At 41.9% G+C, this 23,120-nt stretch overlaps 2 protein-coding genes across 3 annotated transcripts in view; one reads left to right on the top strand and one right to left on the bottom strand.

Annotated features, from left to right (window-relative positions):
• On the bottom strand, window positions 1–17,429 carry GNS (glucosamine (N-acetyl)-6-sulfatase). Its single transcript, XM_065743362.1, has 14 exons — window positions 17,266–17,429; window positions 17,090–17,149; window positions 16,269–16,475; window positions 14,689–14,754; window positions 14,262–14,360; window positions 11,656–11,823; window positions 8,079–8,161; window positions 6,667–6,785; window positions 6,081–6,184; window positions 5,672–5,773; window positions 4,391–4,498; window positions 3,624–3,734; window positions 1,771–1,931; window positions 1–990 (listed from the first exon to the last, which is right to left on the bottom strand). Exons 1-14 carry the CDS (start codon window positions 17,407–17,409, stop codon window positions 906–908), a joined length of 1,617 nt encoding a protein of 538 aa, XP_065599434.1. The 5' UTR covers window positions 17,410–17,429; the 3' UTR covers window positions 1–905.
• An 837-nt stretch (window positions 17,430–18,266) lies between these two features.
• The window catches only part of TBC1D30 (TBC1 domain family member 30), a 47,988-nt gene continuing 43,134 nt past the window's right edge, over window positions 18,267–23,120 (top strand). For both annotated transcript variants that reach the window (XM_065743359.1, XM_065743358.1), the window contains exons 1-2: window positions 18,267–18,508; window positions 20,353–20,517. In XM_065743359.1, coding sequence (XP_065599431.1) covers window positions 18,268–18,508; window positions 20,353–20,517 — 406 coding nt within the window. In that variant the 5' untranslated portion in view covers window position 18,267. The remainder of the gene's footprint in view (window positions 18,509–20,352; window positions 20,518–23,120) is intronic.

Below are 23,120 nucleotides of genomic sequence, written 5' to 3'. Positions count from 1 at the left end.
AGATATTTGGAGGTTAGAGATACATCAGATCTACTGCTGTGCCCTGTGTGCTTTTCGTTCTTGTTGGATTTTAGTATTACTTCCACATACTGAAATAAACTTAATAATGGTTAGCTCAGAACACAGGCACGCTTATTTGAGCACTTGTTAGTCCCAACACTGTTTTGATTAACACAGTAGGAAGCCTATATTAAATCTTGAAGAGTTTTGTCAGTAGTACATATTAACCCAATCCAGCATTTCAAACTAGGAGGCTGAAATTACATTCTTGTTCGCAAGCTACCAAAGCAGATCTACAAAATTCATTGGTCTCATTTAAAGTGGTCTCAGTGAAAGAGGACACTCTGCATACTGATTTCAGTTCTGCAAAAAAATTCTTGCTAGTCAGATCCTACAGTTTTGACTAATGCCTTCCCTATGCTGTTCTGGGCTAGTTTGCTATTGTCATTAAGAGCTTTGAGCTCAACACAGGAAATCTATCCATAAACACAGCCTTCAGAAAAGTACGTGACACTGAATATAGGTGAGCATCACTGTGCAATAGCACCTGCCTATCTAACCCAATTCAACTATGCATTCACTGATTTTTTCAGAACAAAATGAACTGTTCAGATTCATAGGCTGTAGATTCACCTCTGTGCCCGTGATACGAAGAGGTATTTGAAAGACAAAGGTGGTAATCAATTATCTGAGCGAGAGAGATTTAGCTGTGTCTAATGATTTAGTTACAGTTCAGCTGTAAAATATACATATTGCACAAGGCAACCAGCTAAAGACAAAGGTTTTTCTTCCAAACAGGGTTTGAATAGCCCAGTAAGTCTTCCAGCTGTGATCGAGAGTTTCAGAGACAGACCTGCTGCAGTCACTGGAGAAACTGGTCAGTGGGAGCTGATTGCAAGAGGCTCTTAAATGCTCGAGAAGGACCGTGTAGAAAACCTCCGAGCCCGGACACCGTGATTGCTGAACATGAGCCGTGGGTCAAATCTGTACCTGTAACAAGGAACGGTCTGTGTGAGCTACAATTAGTCTGCAGTAACAAGCACTTCTAGAAACAGCTGATGTCTAGAATAGCTCTGGTACAGTGCTACGTGAATAGCACTGATAGCAGTGACACTCTAGTACAGCTAAGGAGTTGAGGATCTCCAGAGAAATAAATTTGAGCTGTAACATACCAACAGCACACGTGTAACATTAAACATTCATGAGATGCCTTTTAACAGAAGGTTTTGCTGCCTCAATTTACAGATCTACGCAGCCTATCTATAAGAACATTTTAAGCAGTGCCTAAACCTTCAGTCCAAAAGAGTGCTGACTGAATTCTGAAGAAGCCTGGCTTCTTCACAACAGCTTTCTAACATGTACAGTTTACATCCTGCAGTAAATATCTTTGCTAACAGCACATCCAGGAATAATCAGAGCAAATATTTGGAAAATTCCTGCCTACAGAAACACGCAGAGCTTTTTGTTGCTTGCAGGCAAACCTGAAGTCACTCATCTGACTACTCAAAATAGCTGCAAGACTTAGCTATGCTAAGTCAACAGTGGCTGACAAGATTAAAGTAGTAGTATTAATGCCATCAAGTTACATTTGGTAGGTTCAACTAAAATAGAGACCAAACATTCAAGATAGATAAGCATCAAAGAATTTCTAGTGAACTGAAGTACACACGCCAGTGATATTCTGTCCCACCATAAATACCCTCTGTGAAAGCACAGTTTCTTAAAATATGTGGTTATATTCAACATATTACGAGCTGACACAGTGTTTACCCAGGATCAAAGACTCCAGGTGTACGGCAAGTTGCTCCTGAACAGGACTGCAGCATCATTAACCGATAATTCATCTTCTCTAGAATTTCCTGATCGATTGTTTTGGCAATGTTATTGATCTGGTGTGGATCTGCAGTCAAGTTATACACTTCCACAAACACCTGTTAACAAAAGAAAGTTCCTGTACTGTATTAAAGTCCTAAATCCTAATTAAAATTTAACCACGTTATATACTATTAATGAAATGCTGTTCACAAAGAATCTCAAATGTAATTTTCAGTTACACTGCAGCATACTCATACAGAAGCAATATGCAGTCAGGTAAATAGTCAGAGAGAGGAAGCTAAACTTCTGCTACAGTACAATCCTGTCACAAGTGTTTTGCTCTCATCTAAAATGCTCATCTGCCTCAGTACAGGTAAATCTTTCATACAAATACGTGGACCCTGTCTCAAGCCTAAAATCCAGAGGAAGAAGTCATAGCAAATCTGGCTGTCTTTTCATTAATGGATCTTAAAGTACAGTTTCATGACCATCACATCACCATTATATATATAAATATATATATAAGTATATATATCCTCATCTGCTTCCAGTTGTCAGAACTCAGGCACATCTTAACTACATGTACAAAGGATTCTCAATACAAATGTTCAGACCTAATAAAAGCTTTTTATGTGTACATATTTAGGGAACTAGATTTGTCTGGGCAACTTCAGGGCAGATTTGTTTTTTGGTACATTGAATCTCTAAACCATTCTGTGGGACAAACAATAGCTGAACGTATCTAAAGAAGACAGCTGATGTTTTGTCTGTGCTTCAGTAAGAGTTGGGATTGCAGATGATGTTGATTAACACTGGCTCAGTTGTGTCTAACTTAGATAAAGATTCATCAAGACAGACCTCAGCTTCAAGCTTCCTGGTAAGGTTTAGTGCAAGGTTTCAAAAGCTACATCACTGCATCTTTCCAGTACTGCTAATCTTAATTTAGCTGAGCCAGGTAAGCTGAGTGACCCAGAAATTCAGCAACCAGTAGAGTGCAGGACCTGCTATCTTGACTTCCTATCATCTTTCTGCTGTCTCCCTGCAAAAACTATCTTGCAGTGTTTACTGCCCTGATTTAAGTGCTTTATTGCAGATTACCAGAAATTTGAGCATGGTAACTGGGGTACCTGATGCCTGTACATTCACTATACACATGCTGACGTTGCAGTTAATTGGATTTGTGACCCAAACACTTGCCTCAAAGCCAGTATGCCCCCTGGAGCAACTGCATGCAAATGGACTCAAGCAAAGATCAGAACTAAAAACCAGTATGTTTGTGCATGTGGGGGGGTACTCCACTAGTAAGATTTGAACAGTTTCTGAACAGAGGATTGTATGTTCCACTCTCCCAAACAACATTAGAGACCTTTCTCAGGGTTGTAACTTGTACTTGTTTGGCCAGAATAGGCAAAGAAGTGAGCAATAGGGAAAAAAGAGGTTTTGGATCTCCCTGAGGAACAGAGCTGCAGTGGAACATTAAGAACAGCAGAGGTGCAATATAACAGAAGTATACATCAGTAGCACAGAGGAATCAGCCACATGGAATTTAGACTGAGAAATGCACTCGGCCCCAGCAAGCTCTCTGGAGGCTGCTAGGGGGTGCCAGAAGGCAATAATGACAGTTCAAACTCTAAACCCTTCCCCACCCCTTTTTTCTTCCTAGAACCTCACCACAAACTTTTGTTCAAACATTCCCATCAGTTGTTAAATACTGTTTACCCTGCAAACAGTCTGCTTTTCAGAACACTTCATGCAAACCATTGAGAGCAGACTGCAGTTGTGAAAGCTGACGCCTGCAGCGCACTCACCTCCCGGTCATCAAATTCACAGTACTGCAGGTCCCAGGAAGTGGACATTGTCCTTACACAAGCGTATGTATTGTTATAGGAATCTTCACAGACACAGTCTGGGAAGCAGTGCTGTGAAGTAAGCAGTTAAATATTTAAGATTAAGATGAACCAGCAATCCCTTCCCCAGTCTACACAAGCTCAAGCCAACTGCAGTTAATTAATGAATACCAGGATCTTAGTCTAACACGCATTAGGCTCTGCTGAGGATGTTAAGCAAAAATCATTTCTTCTAAGCTCAAGAAAGCACTGTTAGTGAACTCACAATGATTAAATGCATTTTGCCTGGGAAGCTAATGTCTACTCACTGAAGAGAACAGCACAAAACACATTAAGTACAACACAAAAGGCGCGTTTTACTTAGAGCAAACTTTGATTCAGAAAGTAGCTGGTGATAAACAGCTAGAAGGTAAGAAGAGTTTGATGAGGCCACTGGTACTACAGAAGGAAGGCTATGTCCTTGCCAGCCATTTTCTGATATCGACATCTTTTTGGATACTTCTATACCCCAACAGGCCACAAAAACACCCACTGAAAGGGCGACTGCTCTGTATGGTCACACAGACACAGCAGCTCTGCATGGCTGGATGTTTCCTTCTGATTCTTCAATGCTGCACAGCACCTACAGAGCTATTTCCTACTGGAAGCTTACTTCTAGAACCAGGCGGTCCACAGAACAGATAAAAAATAGCAACTGATTTAATACAAATAAATCTTGTCCTACTTACTGTGACACCAGGCCCAAGTCCAGGACAGGTAGGATCGCTGCCATTGTATCCTTCTCCTTGGTACTCCACCAGAAAGTCTGATCTCCAGGTCACGTTTTTGTCTCCTCTCTAGGAGAGGACATGACTTAACATTTACTGTACTACAAAACAAGACTTCCATGGCTTACGTAACACAAACACTATTCACTGCTTACAAGGTAACATGAGCTGTAGTCCCTAGTTTAAGTCAGTCTTGAAATAACATTCAACCTTAGGTTAGAATTCCTTGGGTAGCTGAACAACAAGGATCCAACAAAAAATACACCACCTCAAACTTTCAAGAAGAAGCTTACTGGAGAAATAACTTCAGCTGATAAGGAATCATGCAGTAACACAGCCAGAAAGCTGCATGGCTGGATACTGCAATGTTACAGACAAGAGTCTGCAACGAGGCAGTTTGTCTTGATTCATATCAGATGACCACAACAGATGGAAAAAGATAGCCCTGGCATAAGAAAAGGAGCTTTAAAGGAGCAACTACATTTTAAGCTGCTCCATTTGTAGATGCATTTTAAAATAGAGAGAAGTTTAAAATGAATATTCAGCACTGTCACAGGTACACGCAGTGAAATAATGAGCTTCACGTTTTTGATTGTCAGTTTAAACCGACACGTTTTACCTGCTTCCATCAGAAGAACAGCTTAAGGTTTGGGTAGAAGGTTTTAATAGCAAAGCACTGCTTTAAATCTGGATGATCTCCTACATTTCCAAGTAAGCTGCCTTCAATTTATAGACTAAATTTAATTAAAACTAAAAGGATAAACTACAAGCAGCTTTATTTAAGTAGGCTTCTGCTCACTTATTGGAAAGGTCAGGTTTACTTTATGAAACCACCTACATTTTTGTCAAGTTTACTGAGAAACACTTGCTCTTCTGAAAAATGAATCAAAACATATTAAGAACAATCTACCCTCCTTGTGTCTATGCTGAGAAATCCTAAGGAAAAGGCAGGGAAGGGTGCAAAATGGAAGCAGGCAACCTTCAAAACAGGAACCCTTACAAACTGCAGGATTAGCCAAAGGATGACAACTTTCTATTACAAAATGACCACAGTTTATTATAATACACCTGTATTTAAATAGCATGCCCACATTTCTCCCCACTAAACTGTAAATGTCCTGTGTGAAAACACCAAAGAGGGAAGAATATGGAATGAAAGTCCACCCAGTCCACTGAAGGAAACAGCATTCACTTTGAAGAATCGTTCCTATTACTGGTTCCTGTCCCTGGTCATCTGCTTACCAACAGTGGCAATAGTGACATCCCATCCATCTGGGTCTTATTCAGATCATATCCCGCAATATCCAGAATAGTGGGACCCAAATCAATATTTGCAACAAGCATCTGCAAGGTGAGGAGAACTGTTAGTTCAGAAGACCAGTACCTAACAAACATACTGATGAGATTTCTATGCTTTAAGTACACCTAAACACTACTTGACTTCATCTTTACAGGCTAACAGAACCTTTAACATTCACAAGCAATGCTAGAATCTCCAGAAAGTGACCTCCACACCTTTTATGTCAGCAGCCTGCAATTGCTTAAGTTTACTGCTTCAAGGAAGCATTTCCTACCACCTCATATTTCATTTATAAACTATTACCTGAAGTAGTTAACTGTGAAACAGAAGTGGTATTTTCTCTTTGCTTACCTTGTTTGTCTGATTTGGTTTTATCCCTGGTCCTCGGACTAGCAGTGGAACTTTGATATCAAACTCATACAGCTGCCGTTTGTCTATTGGCAAAGAAAACTGTCCTGTATTGGAGAAGGAAGAAAATTAGGCAGAGGCTTCATTAATGGTTAGAAATTCTTGTGTTACTTAATTTCCAGCAATGGATTTTAAGAAGCCAGAAGAGGTTCCTCACTTCATTAAAAAAAATTAAAGTGATATTTTGAAGTTGTCAGCTCCTGTAAGACCTAACTCCAAGTTTATTATCTCAGGTACCACATTTTCGGTTGTGCAGTGTGTTGCAGACAGGTCTTTAAGACATATTTTTACTGGTTTACTTTACAGAACAGAGATCCTTCCCCTATTTCTCTCACTTTACAGTGACAGACAATGCCAAAGAATAAAAAGACAAAAAAATCTCCCAACACCCTACACTAAGGATATTTTGCAATTCAGATCTGTACTTCTCATGTTTACAGTTTTCCACTGTTCTCATTTTCTGCAATGGTCACAAGAGTGAGAAGCTACAGCACTTCTGGATGTGTTCAGAAAGCAGTGAAAACCTTACCAGTATGAAAGCCATTGTCTGATGTGTAGAAGATGTACGTGTTATCTAATTCTCCATGGACTTCCAATTTCTTCACTAGCTTCTCTACCAGGTCATCTACTGACAGCAGAGTTTGCCACCTACACAGAAACAAAACAATTCATACAGGAAAGTAAAAAAAAGAATTTTGACTAGTAGTGCATTCATAATATGCTTTAAAACAACACTGAATGCACTGGAAATTGATTATTTTGTTTGCAGTTTCTGAAAACGAACTTCACAGATTATCACACTGTACTTTTGGAGGCTGCAATTTAAGATAGAAATGAACTGTTTGTCTTCAGTTCTTGTTGATTTTATTCTGAAGTGTCTGAGAAAGACGTCAAAGTGACGGTTATGTCCAATCTTATCTGGAGACAGCCAAGACCAACTCTGAAGCAACACAGAAGCAAAGAGTCCTTCTGCAAGGTCATGTTATTAGTTCTGTATATCTGATTTTTAATAATAAAACACAAGTCTGCCAATAATTTAGTTTTCTGCTTGGGATTCTTTCTGCCTGAAAAGCACATCAGTTGTTTTGTATCACTCATGCAGTATCAGGATCTACTATTGCAGTGTATCTAAAGGCCTTAAACTGCCATGAGTTATTTCTTTCCTTTGCCTCTGGGTCTGCCATTGACACTGCTTCTGAGAATTCAGAGATAAGACTGCACAGGCTAGTATTATGCTGAATTCAAACTGGACTTATTAAATTATTATATCTTGTCGTCTCCAGACATTATTGAAGATTTGGCTGCAAATTTTTATCTTAGCCTTTTGTAAAGCAAGAGTCTGAGGGAAAAAAAAAGACTCAAAAACTTCATTCTTCCATCTCCAAAGTAACAAGTTAATACCTGGTAACTGCTCAAAATTGAGTTTAACATTTAAAAGTTAGTTAAGCTAGTGCTTATTTCAAAACTACTAAAGAAATCTACAATGTAAGCCTACATCTGCAGGGGAAACAAATACACCTTTCTTTATAATAAGAATAAGGAAACAAGCGATAACTTCATATTCATCTCATCCCATATAGAAAGAAATCAAGCACTTGGCCTGGCCAGTCAGTTATGCCAGATATTTGCATCTAAAGAGGTAAGACTAGAAAATACTGAGAGCCAATATTAATTAGATTAGCTGGGTGATAAATTGATAGTATTCCATATACATTGTACACTGAAAAACAGACAGCTATGATGCTAAGCATGACTCATCTTCCTATGATTTAGGAGCAAAATACATCTGAAGTGAATTACAAGTTTCTTTTCAAAAAGTAAACTGAAAGTCAGGTCTGTTGAGACAGATGCCAGGGAACTAGCACAGGTAACCTGACATCTGTTGTCAGACGAATTACAACCCTGTAGAACTTCTTACCTTAAGAAGCAACAAATTCTTACCTCTTCCTGTAAGCATCATCAAGAAACTGTATTGAAGAGTTGGTCATTGGAGTCTTTGCTTGCCGAATTAACCAGTGCTTGTTCTAAAGAATACAAGAAACAAGAAAAAAAAAAGCAGTGCCAAAGAGAAGAAGAAAATTTTTGTGTCAGCTTTTATACCTCCATTAGACTGATCACAGATCTTGTTAGGGTAAAATACCCACAAATGCTGTGAAACAGATAGAAAATGCTACCAGAATAACCCAAGTTAAACTTTCTGATCTTAGTTCATGTAAGACCCACATTGCAAGAGCAGACCATACTCCAGCTCCACTATGCCTGCACTGGGTACTTTCAAAGCAGCCCAGGAAAAGAAATCTGTGAAAACTGCAAGAAAAACATAACATTTCCCAAACATAACATTTCAATAGGTACCAAAAATCCAGGAAGGTACCTGATAGAGGCCTAATGGGGGAAAAAATCCTCAAGGACTGAGCATATTGCATGGCTGGACACAGCTGTCAAAATATGATTCTTTGGGAATTTATACTTGTGAGCATACTAGCATAAGTAGAGAGGTGGGAAGAAATTCAAAGGCAATTAAGACTACCTGATTTATGGATGGGTAAGAAAAAAGACCTGCCACTAACAGGTTCTTGGTAGCCTATGAACTCTGGGCTAGAGACTGAGGAAAGCAATATGATATGATGAGGGTTTTTTTTGGTTTTTTTTGTTTGCTTTTGTTTTTAATTCCAGAAAAAGTATGATTCTTCTGCTAAAGTGTTAAGTATTTTTCTGGACTCATCTCCAGGTTTCAGAAACAGCCCTTCCACTTCCCCCCTCATTGCTCACTTCCCCCAGGTAACAGAGATTATCCAGCTCCTACAAAAAGTTACACTCTCACATCCTGAAGCATCAGGGTCAGTCACTATACAAAGACAAACAAAAGTCACTATACAAAGACAGACAAAAAAACTCTGTCGTGAGTAAACTGAAGGTTAATATTAGTGGGGAGCAGAATAAAGGATAAAGTCAAGTCCGTGCAGCTTTATAATTTGTCATTTAGGATGCTGGAGATGATCCACTTGCCACATTCAGCTTGAATCCCTATTTAACTGGTCATTCTTCTCTAGAGTCTCTAGTTAACTTTCCTCCTGTCACAGGTGAATGACTGGAAAGGGTTTGGGCTTTAGGGACTCACAACGAAGTGACTCACACCTATTGCAGTTACTCAATTCCCCATTTTCTGTTTTGCAGACTCAAGAAGGGATTTTTGGCATGGAAAACTGATTTCATAATAACAACCAGTTTACTTTAATTCACTTTATTCAGATCTTGCTTTCTCTGCAGTTGTAAAGGAGTACAAAAGTGAGGGAAGACAGAACGTGCTATCCATCCCCAGCTCAGCAGAAGTTCTTCAGAAAATGAAGGAGCTGGCAATGCCACCTGTGCAGCCACCACTTTTTGCAGGAGGCGGGCTCAGGAAACATCTTCCCCAAGACAACTGTGCTGTGTGACTCAGATTGATAAGTCACTTGGGTAGAACTGAGAATTCCTCTTTTCTGGAGTATTTTTCCCCCTTCCTATGTTTCTTTTAAGTTTCAGGAGTTTCATACAACACCTATACACTTCTGTCGATTTCAATAAACTCCACACTGATGCACCATCCTCAAATTTGCTTCCGTCAGCCCCTGTCAAATTTCTTTCACAGTATTACATACAAAACTGTCCACCAAACCTGCTGCTTCCTGATGCCCCATCCTGAAAGAAAGCCTACAAGAACTTGAGACAGAACATACTGTCTTGCTAGCAGAATCCAGACACAGCTGTGCTTTGACTTCACAGGAAAAACAATCCATGCAAGAGAAATGACAAATCTTAGTCAAGTATTTTTCAGAACAGCTTAGCTGGACACCTCATTTGGAGTCTCAGTAGCCCTGCTTGGGGAACGAGCCAGCCACCTATCACTTGGTATAATCCATAGCTGAGGATCTTAAGCAGAAAGCACCAAGAACTCAAATCTTACTCTTTATGCAGAGATTCTACCTACCTGGCTTTTTTTAGTACCTCTTGCCCACATACTATATAAGGAAGCTACAAAACATTGACTTAGGAATCAAGACTGTTTAACACAGGACTGCACAATGCAAGTTTGCTTAGCAAGCATTACAACACCAATGACTTAAGAGTCTGAGCCTATGTGTATGCTTATTACTTTTGTAGGAATCGTGCTTGCTCTAGAAAATAGTGGAGCTCAATGAACATTAGGCTTCAAGACTGCAACACTACCAATTAGAAACGCACACAGCTAATGACTGTAGCTGTTTCATGTCTAGGAAGGTGCTAGTCTGCTCTTCTTTTGAAACCCAGTAAGGTTGCTGCATTCACAGATGCTAGCTACCAAACACTGTAACACAAAAAATTACAGACTCATGGGCATACACAGAGCTTTTGCCTCTGCTCCACATAAGGGAATTCCCATGTTGTACTGTTCACCTAGCTGCTGACTTCACTGGTCAACTCATTCCTAGCTCACAATTTAGAAAGAGTTCATTTATTACAATAATGGAACTTAACACAAAATTAATAATTCTTCTACAGAAAAAAGACTCCAATTCCCACTGCCTAGATCCAAACACAATGGGATGGACTGAAGTATCTATTCTACACCACCTGCGGCCCTTTTCTCCCCCTTCATTCACAGTTTTACATCAGGCTGCTAAGCATGGAATCATTTTGTTAAGCTACAGCTCTCAGCTAAAAATCAAGTTCCACCCAGGACTGGATGAGCCACAGTGACATCAAAAGAAGTTTTACTGGGCTCCAGAACAGTATAAATCTTGAAGTGAATGAGTTAAACACTGAACAGTAGGTAAAGTCTGTATTTGAAAATAAAATAGCAGATCAGTCTGAGCTAGACCAAATATGGCCACTCTTACTGGCAGCAGGGAAGGTATTCCCCTGCCACAAATGTCCTCAAGTTTATAACACCAGTCTGATCAATTCTGGCTACAAGTTATCTCAACAAATGAAAGCTAAATTATCAAAGTCCTTAAAGACCCTAGGTCCCCTTCTTTCATGATTTCACAAAGTCCTCTTAGCTGGCTTCAGAAGCTTGTCAAGTAGGAGCAGGACTGCCACAAGCACAGGCAAAGGGCCCCACCCTCCTAAGTGGACATGGCATGGAAACATAAGAGTTGTTCTCATCCATTCTCTGAGCCTCTCTGTAGCACAGTACATAAATGTGTTCTCTGGAAGGCACTGACGAACAATGAAAAAACAAAGTGCTTCAGAATAATCTAGAAAAATAACCTGGAAACTGGACAAAGAAAAGTTTTCCACATTTATTAAATCATTAGTCTATAATACCACGTTGTTTTTGCCACTGTATTTTTTTAATTCACAAAATAACAGTATGCAAAAACTTAAGTCACAACATACATACCTCACTTAAAGGCTAATTAACATAACTGAATAATCAGAAGTTGTGATACTAGCCAATTATTCTGCATAATCTTAATAAGCAAGTCGGAATCACTGCTTACTTCTCTCACCAGCTAGTAGAGCAATCTCTGCAGGTTCTAGCTAGATAGCTTACCTTTCCATGAATGTTAAAATTGCTGTTTCTTGGTGCACTGACATTCTGAAAGCTGTTTTTATACTGTGGAGCAGCTGTCCAAGGCGAGTGTGGCGCTGGGGTTGAGATCATCATAAAGAAAGGTTCAAAATTAGATTTATACTCCAAGAAGTCCAATGACATGTTAGCCTGTGAACAGTTTTGTTGAAGAAAAAAAAGTCTTAATTCCAAAGGAAAACAGTATTAAAAAAATCCAAACTACACATACATTGTTCAGAGCTTGGGCAAATAATAAGCTTCTGAAGTGGTTTACAATTATTTACCAGTGTCCAAAACTGCAGCTCCTCATCAACATAATCCCAAGTGTTAAATTATTTGTCCCACATCTCTAAACAGCATTCTACTTCAGACCTTTGCTTAAACTGGAAAGCTCATCAACAGGACATAAATGATGAAAGGATGACTCCATCTTCTCATCCCACTGGGCCTATTTCAAGTATCAACAGAATCCACCCAAACCCTTCCTTCAGATCAAGTAAAACTGAAATTTTAATACAGTCTGAGGATCTCAGATGCTGCCTCATGCCTGAGGGATCAGTTTGTCAGATTCAGTTGTCTTCTAAAATAGACAAAGTTCTGAAAGTCTTTTCAGCTCTGCAGCTTATAGGGTATGCTCATTCCACAGCTAGCTCCTTAGTTTCTAAGGAGTGTCACATTTCTGCTGGTGAAGCCAGCAGCTCTAATGAAGCACAGCACCAGATTCCAACATCTCACACCGCTTTTTTGCACTTTCATTTTCATTTCAGTCTACATGCAACTTCAAGCAAACATTGTAAAGAGTTTCATTTTTGCTTTCCCTTGTTCAGTCTTTGAAACTAAAGCTTCAAAGGTATTACTTGCTGGAGAGTTGTCTACTGTTTGGATTTTTCAACATTTTCTTTTCCTCTCTGATTAGTATATCCCTCTTTGTATTTCCTCTTCATCTTCTAGAATAGGAGAAATGCTAGGAATTCCCTGCCAATGTGACTTGGACTTCCTCCCTCCTAACTTCCACATATAAGCAACAGGGGCTGGACTTTAGCTATATGATGACAGACTTAAGGGAGGATTAAAGCTGTTAAATACAAAAACTTGGTTCACAAGCCAGTATGAAGGAGACAAACTCAGAACTAGTCAGCACAGATTTTGTTAGACCCTTTACGTGTAGCAATTCAAGACTGCAGCAGACTGATCCAGTTGTTTAAATTCTTAATATTAGACTTAGTTACTCAAGTCCTCGGTCAGAACAAGGAGACCTTGCATCATGCTAACTAACATAAGCTACTTACTGCCCTTCCTGGTGGTCTCTGTCACTGCACATTAGGCAGCATGTGTATGGTGTGTGCTGCCCACCCACTGAATTAAACTGAAACACTAACTTGAAATGATGAGTACATACTTGGCAGCTACAGACAGAAAGTAGAAAGCAACACACTGAAAATTCATCGTAACGCACTGGTTTGTCGGCAGACAACTCACCACAAATATGATCTTGGTCAAAATGCTTATGAGCTACTGAAAGACCAAAAAGACCAGTACAATAGTAGTAACAGGACAGTCTCTCTTTCGGCTTACCAATTCCAATTTAGCTTTAGCCACTATGAATCTAAATTTAATCAGACAGCTGTTCCATGCCTTAAGAAGCATAAACCAGTTCTGTTCCTAGTAAGCAGCTGTCTAGGTTAAAGAACTGGCAGTGAACCTCACTAGATTCAACAGATCACAAACTCACTGCCTGAGGAGACTTTTCAGAGAAGTTTTCCTGAACATGTGAGCTCCCAGCAACTAATATACTACAACAGTGCAATAACCTAAGACTCCAGCTTTGGGAGGGGGATGAGAAAGGTGAAAAAACAACTGAAAAATCCACACAAAATCCAAGCTACTTGCTAAACAGTGCCTCAAGGAAACTAAAAGGACAGCTGTAACTATTACTTAAGTATCTTATACATTTATTGCTTGTCTTAATTACTTGTTTTTCCTTTAATCTTAAAGAGAATAAAGAAGCTAAAGATCAGGGTCAACTACACATTTCAAAAGAGCACATTTATTGCCCTCCCAACCTAAGGTGCATGGATTAGGCCTTCACATATTGAAGTTAGCAGTTTGATGTAGTTAAAGATTACAAGATATTGATATACACACAACATCTACCAAACAAAACATGGTGCAAAGTTACTTTTACACGCTTAACTTCCTACTGATAACTGTTGCAGAAGTTGCCTATTGTAAAGAAATACAGCCTTCTATGAAGATATTTAAGACACTGTCTGTATGCCTCACATTCCTCACGTACCACAGCAGCAAGTATTAACCTCTCAGTGAGGCTACTGCTAGCAAACAGACAGTTGGAACACATCTCCTTTCCACTGCTTCTAATACATAAACTTGCCATTTTTGAAATATACCCAGAATCTTGTTTTGCTGGTAGAAGCCTGCCTACTGCTAGGACAGTGCAATCATTCAGTATTCATGAACTACTGCAGCCTAACTAATTGCCATTGCCACCCCTCCCCAGTCCCCCCACCATGAGGCATTATTTGGTCATAAGCAGTTTTTGTAAGACAGATGTAGCAGAATTTCCCTACCAGGACATCCGTCAGATAATCGACACTGTAGTTCTCACCATGCCTTCGTGCTTTGCCATTTACTGAAAGAGTATAGTTGTAGTACTTTGAATTTTTCTCCTGTAAGAAAGAAAGCACCTGTCAATAAGGACAGTACAAGAATTCTCAGAACTAGTGCACAGCAATATCACATACTGCAGTGTTATCTCACATTGCTTTGACTTTACATTCCAAGGTTTTTCCCTAGGCAGTTTAGTAGGAGTAGCTCTTGTGAAAGACAATGGGCTGATACACAATAGAGGGGAAAAAAGGGAAGATTTGCATTAAGTTGGTAGCTGCTCCATGCTCTCTATTTCATGACTAGCAAAAGTTAGAATGTAAGTTAGGCTTAACTTAGGCGTTAAGGCGAACACTATCAAAATTAAGTATTTTAATAATAGTCACATACCAAAGCATACCAGAAGCTCCATCCTGGAGGGACATGACTTACTCCTCCTGCATCCTCTGCTCCATACTGAGGAAAGACAGATTGTGACTCGGTTTCAGTTATCACAAACAAAAGCTAGGGATTATGCTTCATGTTCATGTGCTTTACTCAGTACTAGCCAGAAACCCCATTAAGCCAAATTAAACTTCAGAATAGAAAAAAAAAAGGCAGCCTGTATTTTTGTTATGTTAGAGAGATCAGGGTTAAAACAACTAAAAAGATGGTAAGTGAAAATCTGGGATTCAGTGATATTTAAATCTTATTCCTTCTTCTACTCCACACAGAGATCTTGTACAACATCCAGTATGTTATCATGCAAGAATATGCTATCAGAACACAGGCAGTAAGACAGCCTTGGGTTTCGTGGTAACAGCTAAGAAGAGACTAAAGAAAACTCAACGTAGACCAACAGCCTCCATTGCTCTGCACGAAGAGTTAGTGTGAACTTAAATCAGTGCTAGTAGCTGTCATTTTAGTGACAAACGGTTAAGAACAATCAGCCCTAAAGACAGCAAAAAAGTAAACTGGCTACTGAATCGGTGCCAAATCCAAAACAGAGGGTGCCTCAGAGCAACACAATGTGTCTTCTCAAGGCTGCCCTCTCACATCTACGTGGCTCCCCAAGACAGGAGATTGTGCTGACTCAAGGGATGCTCAAAGGAAGCCGGATAAAACTTCCCTTCCCCAGCTGCCTCACTGACTTCAGCCAAGGCAGATTTGTGCCTGGCTAGAATACTCACTCATGTTCCACTTTTCTAGTACGCCACCAACATTTTCCACCAAGAGACACAAGGAAAATAACACTGTTAAGGACTTTTAAGTCACCTACAAATACAACCCCATCATACCAGAAGTAAAACAAATCTTACTGTTTTCAGTGAAAAGTTTTAAAGCTTATATTAAGCTACCATGAACCACAGCTTAGAGGGAAAAGAAAAAAGCACACAAGTGATTTAATAATAAAGAGCTGAGTAAGCTCTGCAAAGAGCTCTGGTAGTAGCTGCTCTCCAAATAAACTTGCCTCAGATAACATTTAGTACTTAAAACCCCAATTAAGTGCTAAAAAGAAAACAGTCCATGTTCAAGAGGATATACCAACTGGAAACCGTGAAGTTTTTTTCCTTTAAGTAGCATTATTCTAACATCTTTCCCGAGCTGGTGCCTGTCTGATGATATTCTTCATAGTTACCACGTGCCAATCATCTATCATTTCCTACAGCCATGAAAAATCTGATGCCTAACAAGTGACACATCCAAACGCACTGAAAGATGCCTATGGATCCTATCACCCTTTCACAATTGACTCTAAAAAAGCCTTCAGACAACAATAATCCAATTTTAACTTAGTTAAAAGTCTTAAAGATCAACTCTGCACATTATTTATCCCACTTCAGTGAAGAGAATTGTTTATCCAAGTAATATCACTTTAAAATATGGTGTGGATCCAATATCCATTACAAAGAAGAAGCCACAGGTCATTTTAAAAAGGTGTATAAAGGCAAGCATGCTGCATGACAGTAAAAAATAAAGGTGCAAAATACCTCATTCAAGTACTTTCCAGCAAAGAATGTTTGATAACCACACATGGATTTGAGAAGTGCTGGGAAGGTGTTTGGCTCTTGTATCTTCTGCCACGACTTGCTGCTGCAGTTTCCTTCCAGAGTGTTATTGACAACATGGTGGTTATGAGGGTATTTTCCTGTTAAAATGCTTGCACGACTCGGGCAGCAAAGAGCACTGGGAACATACTAGGAGGAACAGGAAGAAAAGAGACAAGATTGACACTGAGAAGCATCTTAAAGCTTTCAATTTTAAGGAAAAATATCAGACAACAGGTTGATTAAAGAGCTCACTGGCTTTAAAAATTCACAAAACATACTTTTGGGGACACAAAGAACAACACCCAAACTACTTTTGCTACTAAAATGCTGTAGGTGAAACTGCTTTTTGGTTTCTCCAACCCCATGCTCACAGTGCAGATAAACAGCAGCAAGCATCCATTCAAACACTGCTGACCAGTTGATCTGTGCCATTATTGTAGCTGTAACAAGATATTAGAATGAAAAAAGAGTGAAGTGTGGTTTCAACGTGCAGAAGGCAGCGGTTATAAGTGGCTTCCTCTAATGCTTCTCAGCTCACAGTAAGAAACAGACCGCACAGCTGTAGTTTGCTGTCTGAGGAAGTCGGCCCGAATGCTTTTAGGAAGTGAAAATTCCCCCTCAGCCTCTGACCTTGAGCCCTATTCATTTTGGTTGGGCACTGAACCGGGAACAAAGCAACGCACAGAGCGTGCACAGGCTCCCGAAAACACAAAGTACGCACGCACACCCCAGAGCCTCGAGGCGTTAAGGCGAACACTCACCGCGTTTAAAAAGCTGACTCCCATCTGCGCAATGAGGGCATTGGTCTTCTTCATGGGGGTCTGCAAGAGAGGCAGACAGCTGACACACGAGAACGCAGCGCGAAGCGGCAGAGCCGGGCCCGCGGCCCCCGATCGGGAGCGAGGCCTCCCGCCCCGAACCCGCTCCGCCGCCGTACCATGCCGCCCAGGAAGACGTCCTGGTCGTCGGTGACGATGAGCACCACGTTGGGCCTCTGCCGCGCCGTTTGCGCCGGGCTCAGCACCAGCAGCGCGGCCAGCGCCAGCCCGTGGGCCACCGCCGCCACCGCGGAGCGGGACATGGCGCGACCACGGGGACGCGCGCGGAGAGAGAACAGGAACAAACGGACAAACGGCGCTCAGCTCAGCCCCCGGCGTCGCAGAGCAGACGAGAGCACAACCCCAGCAGCAACGCGCGGGCCCGCCCCGCCCCCGGCATATGACCGGGGCGAGAGGGGAGGGGGGGGCGGTGTCACGTGAGCGGGAGGTGCCGCTCACCGGCCCCGCCCCGGGGGCGGAGCTGCGCGCGCAGTGCTGCGTGAACTCATGGGGCAGGCGGGGGTAGTACGGCGGGCTGGGGGTGTGCAGACGAACCGTGTGTCTGAGAGCGTTCTAACGCACCCTGAGCTCGGGGCCGTGCAGAGCCTTCCTGCCCCTCCCCTGACACAGCTCCGTGCCGTTCCCTCGGGCCCTGTCGCTGTCACACAGAGCAGAGCTCAGCGCTGCCCCTCCGCTCCCTGTGAGAGCTGCAGCCGCCATCAGGGCTCCCCTCAGCTCCTCTGTTTTGCGCTGAGCGCACCTCAGCCGCTCCTCGCTGACCCTTCTCCATGCGCCTTCCTATGGCCGCTCTCCAATAGTTTAACACACAGCTCGCCATCCGCCGTAACAAACAGCGCAGCTTCTTTTTCTGAATGCACCTTCCTCCAACCGCTGCCGAGCCCCTCGCACCCCCACCCCGCCCGTGCCATCCCCGCGGGTTGGGATGCGGTGTCGCCCGCAGGTGCGGTCCCGGCCGCGGGCTCTACCACGCCGCGAGGTGCGCGGGGGGGGGCCTCGCACGGCCGCCGCCCGCGGGACCGCCCCGGGCTCCCCCCGCCACCTCCGTCTCGCCGTGGAACGAGCCGAGCCCGGAACTCGGCGCTGCCGGACGGCCGCGGAACATGGAGGCTGGGGAGGGAGCAGCGGGCGGCCGGGCGGGCAGCAGCGCGGACAGCCTGGCCGAGGAGGAGGACGAGGAGGACGAGGAGGCTCCCCGCAGCGGCCGCTCCAGCCGCACCTCGTCGCTGGTCAGCGGGCTGCTCACCGAGCTCTACAGCGCCGCCGAGGCGGCCGCCCCTCCCCGCGCCCTGCGGGAGATGCAGCGGCAGCGGCCGAGCCGCGCCGAGTACCTGCGGCTGAAAGGTACGGGCCGCGCCGGGCCGGGCTCCCCTCGCTGTGCCCCCCCGCTCGGCACGGGGCTCCCGCTGCTCGCTGTGTGTCGTCCGTTGTTGTTCTCTCCCTCATTCCACCACGAAAAGTGGCTGTGCTGTCCGGCTCTTGTCATTCTCTTAGACTTCAGCTTTGCGGTTTTCAGGCTTGCTTTACGCGCAGGTAAACTTCTCTCCAAGGAAAGCGAAACGAATGCAAAATAGAAAGTAGCGTAAATGAAGCTGTCAAAGGGCGCTGACAACGCTCGCACGGCTGTGACAGTGGATACTTGCAGCCCCAAGCCAGCCTGGTGAAGAGGGCCATACAAAAGGTCTCTTGTCTCCTGATATCACAATATCCTTGTTTCTGACAAGGGCAAAAAGAAGGAGGTGAATAGACGTGCCGGTTTCTCAAGCTGTGCAAACAGTTTTCTGCTTCCGTGTTTGGCTTCTTACTGTGATGTTGGTACTCAGCCCGATGTTACAGGATATGGCTCATGTTCTGTACGTCCCATGGTATCTGGGACTCAACAAGAAGTTTGTATGGAAATAAGTGTTGTAGAAGTAAAACTCAGGAATATTGCTGCAACAGTAGTTTATGTTTTTTACAAGAACAGTTAACTGGGTGAACAAGAAAGGATAAAATTCACCTCAATGCTTTTGTGATGACTGTCCGAGTCAGAAGGAATACAGTTTCATTTTTTCCCACTCAAAATCCTGGTACATTGTGGCATGGAGTCACCTTGCCCAATCCCAAAGATGGGAGGTGCTGACTGAGCAGCAGGGACTGATGTAGATGGGCTGTGTGCTGCAGAATACAGTGTTCTTTTAGCCAGCAGATGCCATTCCTGGTTCTTTCCCATCCCACACTTGGTTAGCATTTCAGCCTGATTTGTCCTTTTCTGAAGTTCTGCAAAATTTTGAGGTAGGTTTTGCTTTATGAGCTGAGCCAATCACCATCCCACTAACGGTAGCTTTTCCTTAAGGCATCAACTTTTTGCTCACTGAATCAGGTTACAACAGTATGGATTTTTTTTTATTGATTTTTCTTTCAGCTTTGGGAGATGTGGCTGGATTGAACGCGGTAGGATTTGAGAACAGCTTCAGGAAGAAAGCTGTCAGGACAGGAATAGCAAGCTGCACCAGGCTGTTCCATAGCAAATTGCTGAGCAGGTCAGCACATGGTAGGCAAGACTCAGACTTTCACTGGTGGGATGCACACAGAGGAGGGAACCCAAAAACTTTCTCCCACATCTCCAAAGCTCTCTGCACAACTGGACAAGCAGGGACATTAGAAGTAAGCCGAGTCATTTTGGTGAGCTGAGAGCTCTGGTGTCCCTGTGACCTGTGGAAATAGTGAGAACCGTGACTGAAGCTTCATAGTTTACCTTTTAGTGGAAATAGTTTTCCATTTAGAGCTCATCCTGGAGTTGCATCCCTAGCCTTGCAGGCAACTTCTTGAACAAGTTCCTGTGTCTATTACCATTTACTTATTCCTTTTGCATGTTTTCCCCAGGCAGTCTTCTATGTATGAAATTTACCCCTTGATTTTGCTACTTGAGATGTATTCTGCTGCATCTGTGATGAAAGTTCCAATTTATCACAGCATGACTGCCAAGTTTAATGCACTGCACAATTAATTGAGGTACTTTGATTGAATGAACGTTGGCTCAGGTCTTGAAAATGTTTGTTATCAGAGATCGTCTCATTCAATAGATCTTCCAATATATGGGAAATTTGTAAATGCCTTGGGGGCAGGTCCTTTTGCATGTCGACTGTGGCAGGCTTCTTATAAATGTTTTGGCCTGGGTTGAGGCTATTTTCTCTGCTTATTGGCAGGTGTGGATGAATTGACAACTATAAAACAGGAACTGAATTACAGAATTTCTGTTCAATCTGCAAAGTTACTTCATCTTCTGAAGCTGAAAGACAGGCTTGTGCATAAAGTCCAGAAGAACTGCGACATTGTCACAGCGTGTTTACAGGCAGTTTCCCAGAAACGACGTAAGTGCTGTTCTGTGTGCATGTGTCAGTGTAAGTGGTGTATTTCATTAACATGGACAGTATTTCAATTAAGCCCTTGCCTTTGATTTAAAATCATGAAGCCAGGCTGTGCTGTTTCTTACACAACTGGCTTCCAGTGGTCTTTGTGACACCTGGCAAAGCAGTTTGATTTAAGGTGTTCACTAGACAGTCTGTTGTAGCCACAGCTTTGTTTATTGGTGGGGCACCCTCGCTGTAGATTGTCTGCCAGGCTTCTTCAGTTTTCATTCACAGAAAATCTGATTTGTGTTTTTGGGTATGCCCGATGTGTTTAACAGTTACTTGTATATGGTTGAAAGGATATGCTGGAAATGGAAATTCTGCTCACTGGAAGCTACAGATGACAAATGCAGCTGTCTTCTCAGCGTTTTGTTGGTAGTGCATGCAACTCCTTTCTACCGAGTAGATTCAAGATGAGGAGCATTAGTATAAACAAACTTACTTTCCTCAGATTTCTTTATCAGCATGTGTGTTTCAAAGGGAACAGGTGGGAAAAGGGAGAAATGGTGTCCTTCAATCATTTAGCCCTTTCTTCCAACACAGTGAGATCTTTTTATGTGGCTTGGCAAAATTGTCACATAAAGGCATGCTGAAGTGCTTTCATTAGTTCTGCTAAAATGAAAAAATGTGATGTTATATGTCAAAGTAAATAGAAATGATGTCTTCAGAATGGACTTGTGAAAATAACTTGTTTCCTGTCTTATTTTTTATTAACATGCAGCGTGACAGGTACAGAAATGTTCAGGTACAGTAAATAAAGCATGGTCTCTTCACAAAAATGCCTGATAGGAGCTTTGAGGTGCATGTAAAATATTATTAAAAGGATCTTACTGTAGTGGCATGTGCTAATGTAATATAGTTTAAGGTTGGTCTATTAACTTTTAAGCATTTATGAATGTTTCTTTGGTTGACTTAAAAAGTAGCATGAAAGATCTTGGCTGACATGTGCTACTTCAGGCATATTTCTTCTCACCTGTTATTTTTCTTCATCAACATCAGCTTGATAATTGAGTCTTCAGTATTAAGTATACACCCTAGTCTACTTTTAAATAAGACTGTTTGAACTTTGCATGCATCTAAGTATTTAGAGGGTTGACTGTAAATTCTGAAGGTCCAAACCTCCCATTTGTGTGGTTAAAAAAATTTTGACTCCAAGGGATGTGGGATTTCATCCTGAATGTGAATCTGTGTTCACAATTTTCAGAGTCCATTTTGTATTTCCATTAATTTGCCAGTGATAGTCAAGATAACAGCTGAAATGTTAAAGTAAAGGTTTATTGTCTAATATCAATCCATGCATGCAGATTTTGGAAGATTCTGTAGGTTTGTATATCACATCTCTTCAGGTTAGATATTTTTTATTACTAATGCAGTGTATTACCTAGTGTTAACTCACTTGTGGATCAGAAAATCTAGATGTGTGTGTCCTAGAACAGCCAAAACTTAATTGTTTCTTATGTTAAGATGTGATCCAAAGCCACTGGAGTTTGTTGCATGACCTGTTATGGCTACTTTTGCTTTGGAATAGATGTACAAGTTTCCAATAGCTGTACCTTAGAATTGTTAAGTGATCAACAGCTGTCAAAAGGCAGGCACAACTGGTTTTCTTCCCCCCAGCCTTTTTTTCTTGCCTCTGTACTATTCTCCTGCACTGTAGTACTCAGGAACCACTGTGTGGTATGTGGTAAACCAGACTGGAAAGCTGATCCATTTGAAAGACAATTCCTTTTTTCCTTTCTATATACACTTCCCCATTTCCATTTTCTGCAGAGGGTGGCAGAAGTGAGTGCATAGGAGAAGGTAATAGCTTAGAAAGTTCTGACAAGTACAGTTGCCAAGTTTGTAAAGTACTAAAATCTCAGCAAAACCATTATGCTAACAGAGAAAAGATCTATTGTTCTCCTCTCAACTTTGAAAAGAGCAATTAATATGATGGAACATTCAAAAAACTTGCCATAAAAATTATAATATGCTTTCATATACATTATTACTGTTATAATATCTTGATAGTATGAGGGGAAATGGCCACAAACTGATGCATAGGAAGTTCTGCACATGTGTGCATGGGAACTCCTTCACAGTGCAGTGACGGAGCACTGGCACAGCTGCACAGAGAGGTGGTGGAGTCTCCTTCTCTGGAGATGTTCAAGACCCTCCTGAACATCTACTTGTGCAACCTGGGCTAGGGAGCTGCTTTGGCAGAGGGTTGGACTCTGGAGGGATCTCTGGAGGTCCCTTCCAACAACTCCAACAATTCTGTGATTCTGTCGTGCTAAAATATTTATCAAATAGCTATGGAGAAGTTGCTTTTATTTTTCCTTTTTAAAGAATATTTTTAGTGACAAAGAAAAATCTTTGACCCGTGGTGTCATTGATTCTGACATTGCAATGTATTTAATAATACAGGGGTTCTTCAATTGATTTATGTAGAGTTTTTTGGTATGTTAATACTGCTGTCACACGTATTTTTTTCCTGATGTAGTGAAATCTCTGTATAGAGGTAGAACACCAGTCAAATTAACCTTAGGATCACATCCAGATGTTTAAATCTGGTTCAGTACAAA

The sequence above is a fragment of the Cyrtonyx montezumae genome, unplaced genomic scaffold, assembly GCF_038088225.1.
Source record: "Cyrtonyx montezumae isolate F1298 unplaced genomic scaffold, pur_monq_1.0 scaffold_3, whole genome shotgun sequence".
Lineage (NCBI taxonomy): Eukaryota > Metazoa > Chordata > Aves > Galliformes > Odontophoridae > Cyrtonyx > Cyrtonyx montezumae.
Note: the sequence above shows the minus strand (reverse complement) of the source record. Positions and strands in the feature narration are given on the sequence as shown.